General features: G+C 34.9%; 1 protein-coding gene across 1 annotated transcript; it reads right to left on the bottom strand.

The window, feature by feature from the left end:
* Nucleotides 1-1675: 1675 nt before the first annotated feature.
* Nucleotides 1676-10423, bottom strand: LOTGIDRAFT_107720 (hypothetical protein; the record flags this gene model as incomplete). The annotated part of the gene is made up of 5 exons (XM_009065406.1): nt 1676-1949; nt 2914-3079; nt 3557-3664; nt 8878-9303; nt 9400-10423. The coding sequence occupies 5 exons, from the start codon at nt 10421-10423 to the stop codon at nt 1676-1678; spliced, it is 1998 nt and encodes a 665-aa protein (XP_009063654.1).
* Between the last annotated feature and the right edge of the window lie 501 nt (nt 10424-10924).

Below are 10924 nucleotides of genomic sequence, written 5' to 3'. Positions count from 1 at the left end.
ACCCACTGGAACCGGTATGTGCAAAAACATAATCAGATACTAAGTAACAGATAATTTGTATATAGATTAGAGTAAAAAAGTTCATATTATGAAGTCCATGCAAAATTAGAGCAGAGGTTCAACTCGTTCCAAGAACAATTAGTAACATAATTAGAATTAGTAACCAAAGGTTCAACTCGTTCCAAGAACAATTAGTAGCATAATTACAATTAGTAACCAAAGGTTAAACTCGTTCCAAGATTAATTAGTAACATAATTACAATTAGTAACCAAGGGTTCAACTCGTTCCAAGAACAATTAGTAACATAACTACAATTAGTAACCAAAGGTTGAACTCGTTTCAAGAACAATTAGTAACATAACTACAATTAGTAACCAAAGGTTCAACTCGTTCCAAGAACAATTAGTAACATAATTACAATTAGTAACCAAAGGTTCAACTCGTTCCAAGATTAATTAGTAACCAACACCAAAACAATCCATAGCCTCTTGCCTTACTTCTAAAGATTTCAAGTTGTCTAAACTAATTGTTCCGAAGTTTAAGGACCATACATTTGATCCATGGTATTATGAGGTTGTTGTTGGTACATCTGTGTTGGCATCCTAGGTGGTGTTTCCATGAATACTCGGTCACCTTCTCTGTAAGTGTGATCCTGCAAAGGATAAGAAAAGTATGCATACGATGGGTGCTTTAAGAGATCAAATCATTAGCAAATGGTGCAAAATTTGAGCACAAATATTTTATGGTTATACTTTAACGATGTCCATGGTAATGACAAATAATTCTTTCTTGGAGGTTATGGAACATGTTAGTTAGATTTGCGTTTTTTCAAAAAGGCGTTGAAAACAGACAAGTTTAAATGCGTAGATCCACTATAAATTAAGGGGACATAAATCGTTGGTAACTACATGTATTTTAAACTAGAGCCAAAAGGCAGATATCATCGTGGAAGTTTCGCTAGCGAAATTGCCGAGGATTATAATATAAAGGCAGACAAGCACACATCCAAGAGATTGGAATGCAACATGGGTCCACCCTGCTTGAAAAGATTCCTATCTTTATTTTGACTATACTGGGGTTGTATACTTACATCATTAGAAGAGGGCCAGCCAGTAGACTTTTGATCATTATAAGAGTCGTTAAATCCTGAAATTACAGGGTTTAAAAATATTAATGGATTATGATAAAATCTGTATTACAATGGCACTGAATATCCTTACTGAAAGAGACAACAGGCAAATTTCAATGTCAATTATATTGTATTTTGCTGAAAAGGCAATTTGAAAGATCATTCAATAAAACTAAAAGCTATCACAACAATTATGAATTCACTGATTATGTTACTGCACATCAAAAATGGCTGTAAACAAACACTATAATGAGAAATGTGGTGCATTATGGCACAAACACTATAACAAAATAATAGTACCTCGATTAGTCATGTTGTTAGTGGTTAATGTATTTTGTCCTTCATAAGTTGTAGCTCCATAACCTGTAATAAAATAATGATGACATTGATAATAATGAAAGATAGCTAGCGAGCACGTTTAATACTGAAACGTCCTTCTTTTTTTGCACATGATCGCGCTAATGAAGACGGACGCCATTTACTGAGGGATGTTTCTGATAATACCATTAAACCTTCATAATGCAATATGACTTACTTTTAATCTACTAAATGACAATTTTAAGAAAGTAAAGACACTCACTTTGTTGGCTGTAGGGATCTTTATCAGCTAAACGACTACTGGAGATGTCTCTAGCTAGAGAAGATGCTCCAGACGGTACACCATGAGGTGCCAGGATTCCAGCATCTTCCAAGATTTCATGGTGAGATTTAGCAGTGTTGTGTGAAAATAATCCCTTCCTTTCCAAGTAGTAGTTAGCACCCATATAGATAACTAATATAAAGATACAGGTGATACCATACGCTCTAAAGGTTATTACACTACCTGTAAAAAAACAGAAAAGAATGATTCTTTTAATGGCATATTTGAAAGAAAAGTATATCATATTACATACAGGTGTGTACAAAAACTGCTTCCAATATTAGGACAAGTTACATATTATTCTTATCGTGAGTAAGATTTTATTATATTGTATAATAATCAGAAGATAGACTTTTGCTTAAAACTGTGATTTTTTCCACATATGCCTAATATTCACATATTCTCTATGCTGAAAGACCATTTCAGAAAAGTTGGAGACAACTGAAGCAGGTCTCACGAAATCGTCTGTGAATGGTTTCTCATCTGAATGCTTTTTGTTCTTTAATTGGAACTGAACGACCCGTTTTCATGGACAATAACACAATTCAAATTATCTGTTGTGATTAGTACAAGAACTACTTCCGGTGTGATGTGATGATATTAATTAACTACTTCCGGTTTAGTCTGATGGCAAGAATAAGTCACTTCCGATTTGTGCTGAGTAAATCACACGATGCCATTAGTTGAAATTCCCAAATGGCATTCAATTCTCAATATCAGAAATGGAAATGAAGTTTGTGTCATAAGAATGAAGTGTTGTGTCGCCATTGAAATATTCTCGTGATATATTAATCTGATCTCAGTCGATAATTTCAATAAATCATCATTGTGTGATTTGATAGAAAAAACAATAGAGGAGTGAAGTAGAGAGCGTGGCCTCATCTCTGGAAAGATACTAACTTGGTTTTACCACATCCACTCCTTCCTAAATCCCAAATCTCCTATCATTTTTCCAGACGTAAACAATTGCCACCCCCACTTCCACACACACACCTAACACACCAAGTGTGCTGCTAAAAAATAAGCCAAGATTCCTTGCCCCTTCCATAGTAGGTTAGCCTCTGAAATACAGACTTTTGTTGTCAAAAGTTACAAAAAGACCGAAACATTTGGTTGTCTGAATGGAAAAGTTGAAGTTTGCACTTACCGTAGCTATAAACTAAAACACCACCAAATACAGCGCCACAACCTCTACCAAGACCATGATGTAAACCTTGTAATATACCTTGAGCTGAAGATCTCAATTCTTTGGGTATTGCTTGGGTAATATATGAACAACATGATGCCCATACTGCAGCATGTGTTAAACCTGTAATATATTATCAAACGATATACATCTGTAGAGGCCGATAACATGGGCTGAATGTCCTATGGGCTGAGTGTTAGACAGGATCATGCCCTGCACATGGATTAAAATTCTGAAATTCCTTCTCAACTCCGGGGTAGAGATCTGAATTTTGAGGGGCAGTTTTTACCTTTAATGGAAAGGCTAGAAGAAATACATTCGTTTGGAGGAAGAAGTGTATACCTCAATGTTATAGTCAGCAATGCACGTGCAACTTAGTTTAAATACGGTCTGTATAAACTAACCCGGATGTAAATAATAGACTTGATTAACTGGAACATTAGCAATGACTGACATTGTCTTGAAAGCGCTTGTCCATAGCAATTCCAAATTCTCTTTCCACCTGAATGTCGAAGACTAAAAGGTCACCACCAGCAATTCAGACTTCACATACAAAGATACATTCGACTCTAAAAGCTATTTTCTTTTGCCTTGACCTACCTTGCACAAATTCAAATGGTAACACCCACCATGGATTGTGTAACCATGAAATATATAAAAACCTACAAACATTTCCTAATAAACCAGCATATAATACTCTTATATGACCTAAAATAGAAAATAAAAACAAGTTATATCAATTGTTTATTTAAATAGATGTAGAAATACATAATTTGTGTTGTTTCAGACAACTGACCTATTTGTATAGATTACAGAATGTCGGATGGGAAATTGAGAAATTTCTAGGGGGGGGTCCACAAGGATATGCTTTAAATTGATAGAAATTTTGAAAGTTTGGGGCAAAGCCGGGCCAGCCTCTTATATGGACGTAGAAACGCCACTGGTCATATACTGGCACCAACAGCAATCCCAAGCATGCCTGAAATCTTTACTGTCTAATTATATCTGGCGCTTTTTATGAACCCTAAATCTGGCAGACAAATTGGCTTGGCACTCAACAGAAAGTTAATTTTAACCAGATTGTAATGATTTTTTTTATATAGAAAATACCATGATATCGATCCTTTATAATTAGCACTTTACTATTTACACTAAGGCAAAAAACTCGCTCTTCCACAAGATAGATTTTATATTGCAGTGCTTATTGATTCAATTCAACTTGAATGTCTCTCTATTTGAATATTCTCAACATTTCATCTTTTATTTATTTATCTAAACAACTGTATAAATCTTTAATGATTTTTAATTAGAAAGTACAATTGGAATACTTATATCATTCTGACTAATTAGATTATAGAGAATTTTGAAATCTGGTAAGGGGTTTCAACCCCATGGGGCTAATTTTGATTTTTCTTTTTTGGGGGGAAGGGGGAACTTTTTAATCTAGGCATAAACAATAGGCATCTCTACATTTATCACTTAGGTTGCTTTATTCAGTCAGGCTATATTCTCCGGCGTTCAAAGAATTACGATAGAAATAGTAGGATTTATATGGAGAATATAAAGAAAAGGCTAGAGAGACTACTCTTGATTGTAATCCACTGCAATTGATCCACATGAGATTGATCTAACATCAAATCTGACTATGTCTATGGAAATACAATTCATGGCACACATTACTACTCCTGAGTTGTCATCAACAGGCGAAAAATCACTTTCAAAATCAAAACGCTGTCGGGTATGTCTGTGTCTACAAGACATTCAAATGCACCGACATAATATGACGTCATAAATATTCCCTCATGCAGATCACACTCACAGCTGATTATATCATGATATCTAATCTAAAAATATTATGCAGCGCTTTCATTCGATCGTAGAATTTATTTTTTAAAACTTGATAGGTATGGCTAATAGTTATATTGTGACTTATTAACTGTAAAAAAGATAAAAGGCATTCAAATGAATTTAATCAAAGTAATGATTTAGACTTTCCTTTCTGAAAATAGCTTAAGTCTAATCAAAAATCCCATGAGGTCGAATGTATTTTTGGAATTTCAAACGCTGTCTGTAGAATTGGAATGGTTTAGTGAAAGATGTGAGTGTCTATGCAGCGATTTGAAATTTCAATTTCCATTCAGACGTCTGTGGATCTTACTATTCCACCAAATCTTAGAGTTTTATGACGTCACTATCGCGAAAACTATTAATGATACTATAAGAACGTTTGTGATAGTCATAGTTTTAGTGGAATTGCATGCATCACAGAGTCCGATTGAATATTGGAATGTTTTAAATTGATTCTATCAGTATCCCCGATACACATAAACAGTTCAGAAAACATCTGGTGCAGTCCCTTGAAGGATTCATTCAATGATTTAGCCAATTACATAAACTAATCGCTTTTCATACATAAGCCTACTCGAGTTCATATATTTGGTAATAACAATTGCACTCCATCTTAAATCTAGTCATATCGTAGTAGAATCATTAGGCCTACAAGACAACCGCAAAGAAAAATCATTTCCCTGAAGACTAGGAAATTCTAATGAGGCGAGGATGTAACGGCGTGACTATTGTGTGGAATGCAAATTAATTTCTGAAAGTGGCCAAATCGGAAATGTCACAGTTGAGGGAGTCACAATCTTGTCTATCTAACTCTATAACAAGATACTCTTGAAATATGTTGATTTAAGCCACCGGAAACGTTACCATGGTGATATTGACGTGCCGTTAACGATCGGTACTGTATCGATCACTGATACACTTCATGTTAAGAACATTTTATTTGGCTTTTTCCAATTGATTTTTTCTTAGTGAAAAATGAAATTGATTACAATAGTGAATGTGGTTTAAAATATCATTACTCGAGACCGATTATCAACAAAATAGCTCAATTATATCCTCTAAATGACTTTATTAGCATTCCTGTTACGTATTTAGAAACTCACCACGAACACATCTGTTGCTGTTAGGTTTGATTGATAAGCAGTGACAGAAGTAAATTTACCCGTTCCTGTCTTATAATATACAATTTGACGTCAAATAACTACCATAATCTATATTGCTGAGAGAATATATAGCCTATAATTAAAACGAGAAGCTGACAACACAACAGAATACTTCCTTAAAGCTTTTGAAGACCTATACTTTTGCTTATCTTAAAGGGACAGATGCGCCATTATTTTTGACCAATCATACTTTAGTCTCAGAAACGGGATTTTTTTTTCAATCAGTAATAGTGTTCACAGCTCACCATCAAAATTTGAGCCTTCAAATCCGAGTTACCAGAATTATCCTAGTTTGAACGTTAAAATGACGACTGGTCATTTTATGATCTCTCTTATATATGGAAAAGACATATAGAAATAGTAAGTAAGTGAGATATTTCTAAAGGAATTATGCGATTTTCGTACATTTCTAGTACTTCTAGGGACTATTTACATATTCAACCCCCCAAAATGTCACATCTGTCTCTTTAATCAACCAATAAGCCTAAGATTGCCAAGTTTCACAATATGAATAACAACTATAACCTTTATTTCAGTTAGCAAGGAAATGTTGAAAGAGAAACAACTCAAAACATTTTTACTGAAAAATAGTCAAACAATCCGATTAAAACTCAAAAACAATTCACAGAAAATAACCATTTACCAAAAAAAAAACCCACAAACTTCTTATCTCAGATTTTACCAACACTGTAAAGTATCAAGGTCTCAAGGAAGTATAGTATCTACCACATCCATAAGCCAGTTCTTGACGTTGATCAAAAAATCACGTAAAATATTCGCATCCCAATACCATTACACGTATATTGCATTATAAGAACGATATTGTCTCAACACAAGTGATCATACAAAATATTTCTTTCTCTCGGTGAACGTTTCAGATTCCATTCCATGGAGAGTTTTTGGTTAATGTTAATATATAACATGGACATGGTCAGATAGCCATTGAACATTGACCACGATACATATATTATTATACGAAATTATTACTACATTATTGTAGAGTCGAAATGCATGCATAGGTTTTAAAGGATGCAGGAACACGGATATTGTCTGTTTGAGAAATGAGAATAAAATAATCATGAATACAGCCTTTTTATCTGACATGATTGTATTCAGAATATTTTCTTCAATAAGTAACGTGTCTAAGAGTGATTGATATCATTGGAAGGATGTAGAAAATTACACTTATAAAATCAATATCATTTTAAAGGAACGTGGTCTCATATTTCATGAGGCCTAAAATACACTTATAGGATGATGGTCTTTCCATGTAAATTGGGAAACCTACAAGTTTCCAATCTAATTTAATTCCTAAATAGCTGCAACCGAATAGAACTTCAGTTTAAAGCACATACACATACACATACAATTTCTGAAAACGCAGTCAAAATAGAAATTCCTGAGAAGTGTGTTCGACTTCATTTTGTGCTCGCGGTAACTTTGATAGGGTGATTCATAACGTCCCTAGAAGTTGGAGATATATGATTTGGATATATTATAAGATTCAAGGAATGAATGCTTTAAAATTGTATTTCTTTCAGTTTTCATCTTACATTTCAATTCTCCAGACAGATTTATTTCCGCTTTACTGATACTATTCTCGATGTTTCATCTTCTTATTCTTAGCACTTATAATTGAGCAAGAGAACGTCAATGGCATGATGTGACACGATGTATCCTTTCCCATGCTATCAAATTACATAAAATTCTGAGCATTTTATAATTCAGTTTGAAATTTTATTTAATATTTGAATAATAATAGTAACAACTTTGAAGAGAGCCTTCCTTCGACCAAAAACCCTATTCCCACTTACCCGATTTCATCGACAAGCTCTCTTCAGAAAAGGGACAGATGCGCCATTTTTTTTTAACAATTATACCTTAGTCTCAGAAACAGGAATTTTAGCTGAGTCAATTCGTAATAGTGTCCAAAGTTCATCGTCGAAATTTGAGCCTTTAAATATGTATCCAGAATTATCTGCGTTTGAAAGTTGAAAAGACGAGTCGTCTTTTCTTGAAACACTGCCTTATATATAAAGAAAAGACATTTTATAGAAATAAGAATTAAGAAATTCCTAGTTTGAGATATTTCTGAAGAAAATTCAAATTTTCGTACACTTCTAGTACTTCTGAAGGCTATTTATATGTAGGCTTACATATTATACTCAATACTCAAATCAACCCCCCGAATGGCGCATCTGTCTCTTGAACAGTTTGAAATTATAAATAGATATAGAACAATTATAATAGGACGCTGTACTTAAGTTAACAGAGTCTGTCAACAGACCTGCTAACAGACGACAGTTATTGTGTGTGCGTGTAAAAACTTCGAATATTCACAGCGTAACTAAATTATATTCCATCTGTGGATTGCATGAAATATACTTCAGACTTTATTAGAAATGTAGCTAGTGATATATAACTGCCGAGGGATTTCAAACAAATCTCGTTATGGCAAAACCTGAAGTTGACAAAATCAGAATCAAGCCGACAAATAGGTTTTATTGATTTGCTTGGGTCAATAAAGTTGGTTAAGATTCATGAGGATAAGACATTCAACAAACACGACATTACAACACAGGTCATGAATATTAGATTAACCAAATGGTCTGAGATATAAAAAAATCTTGCATCATTCATTTAGATCATTTACATGATATTTCTTCCGGATTTGTCTAATTAAAACTTTTGATTCAAGAGTATAGGCTGATGATATGTGGACAATTAGGTGAAAAGTGAAATTCATCCAAAACTAGTCTATTTTAGCCAGAGGTTTCGTTGTGAACCAAGCATAGAACATAAATAGTGAGATACTACACTATCCTTTTCCGGCATTCAATGAACAGATAAATAAACTAAAAAGGGGTACTAAAAGCTACATACAAAATACTAAAGGCTTCATATACTCACCCCAACGAGCAATGAATTTTGCACTCATAAAATAAGCAAGAAGTTCTGATATATGGTTTATAACTGATGCTACACCAAACAAAGTAGGACTTCCACCAAGATCTTGTAGATGCCAGAAGAGGAAAGTGAAGATAATACCTATACCAAAACCCATAAACCAGGCTATAAATAGTACAGACAGATATTTATAGTTTGCAAGAAGTCTGAAAACAGTCACCCATTTTCCTAAAAAGTGGCCATCGTCTTGTGTATACTGGTTTGGCGCCCTTGTGACGTCTGACACCATGTCATTTTGGTGGTTAAGTTTGATATTTAAATCTTCGTGATTCGATTGTTTTGTAGAATCGGAATAGGCATTGTTTTGTTTATTGTAAGCTGTTGAGCCAAGTTCTGGCTTGAAGACAGCATCATCATCGTCGCTTTCTACTAAACGTTCCCGGTCGATTCGACTCTGTCCAGTTACAGCTCTTCTTACAATGTCCTTCACCTTTTCGGTGATTTCAGATAATTGGATTTCTTTACGGTGTCCAATATAGTCAAATCGAAACTGGAGAGCGGCAACAAAAGCTGCACTCATAAGAACACAAAATATAGCAAAACAAACTGTATAGTTCTTTTCAGCTGCATGTTGAGTTCCACAAGGATGTTCGGGGAATGTGGTAGAGTGGTCCAAAGCCAAACCAGCAAAAAACATGCTGATACCCCAACCCAAACTTCCAAACATTCTTTGTCGACCATAATTATCAGTGTCATCACCAAGACACGCTAAGGTCATGGCGTCAGCGAAGGTGACTGCTGGAGCCGAAAAGAATTCTCCAATAACCACAATAAGCAACAATATAAAGAAGACTTCTTTCACTTCGCCTTCTTTATACACCACGGTACTGTAGGGAGAATGTACCAGACCTTCGACGTCTGATTTATTGGCATTGACTATTTTGTTATGATCTAAACGATGGGGAGATTGTCCAGTTCCCCTTTTCATAGGCTGAGGTAAGAGTATCCACGGTTTTTCATGCTCATTAGGGCACGGTAATTTTAAATCTAACGTTTTGGAGTCGAAATCCTCTGGTAGACATGATGCATCTCGTCGATTGCGGGGATTTTCTAACACCGTATGCGTCTTGTTATTGTATAAACATTTATGAGCAGGCGGGTGCACGAAGGCAATTGATAATGTGAACACAATCCAACAAAACAAGGAGAACAGAAGCAGTTCTTTGGCCCTCTTCCATCTATCGGCCACACCTCCCCAAAACGGGGCGCTCAAAAATTCGATAAACGGCCTAAATCCAATCAGAACGCCACCCTGAGAAGCATTCATTCCAAGCTGTTTAAAATAAATAGCCATCAACGGAAACAAAGAACCAAAGGCTCCGAAAAAGAAGAAATAAAACAGTTTACATACGAACAGGTCTCTATTTACATACGTGAATATATTGTCCAAAATATCGCGACGACCTTTGGATTGGGTTTTGGACGCTGAGTGCTGCGAATTTAAATTGGCAGCTGTTTGACGATACTCCTTTGATTCTGATGGAGACATGGTATTCCGATCTTCTGGAGAATCGTAATCCCCCATTTTGTTTAACTGTCCTCACAAATTCACAAATTAAGTTGCACAAATTCCGAAAGATACGTGAATCTGTCTAACAGCTACAACTATAATCCATTCAGCATTGTAGACGATAAAATCAATAGGCACTGGTTGTCGGCTTGGAGAAGATTCCTGCTATAGCTTTCTATGGAATTGAAATATACTATAATAGTAAACGATTCGTGTGGTACCGTCGTATAATATCGACCATACCTTAATCATAAATAGACCTTGGGCCAATTGATTAGTGAACATGTAAACGGTAATATAAATGTATTTGGTGTAATCATGAAACGAACATTTTGTTCTTTTTACTTTTGATGTAAGCAATTTAGAGATGAGCAAGAAAATTAATTTAATCAACACCAAAAAAGTGTCCTTTCTATAAATCATTAGTTGGGGACCACCTTATTTACAAAGGGGGGCTCAGAGACTTTGCTTTTCCTAAGT

The sequence above is a fragment of the Lottia gigantea genome, assembly GCF_000327385.1.
Source record: "Lottia gigantea unplaced genomic scaffold LOTGIsca_7, whole genome shotgun sequence".
Classification (NCBI taxonomy): Eukaryota; Metazoa; Mollusca; class Gastropoda; family Lottiidae; genus Lottia; species Lottia gigantea.
This window is presented reverse-complemented; position numbering and strand designations above follow the sequence as displayed.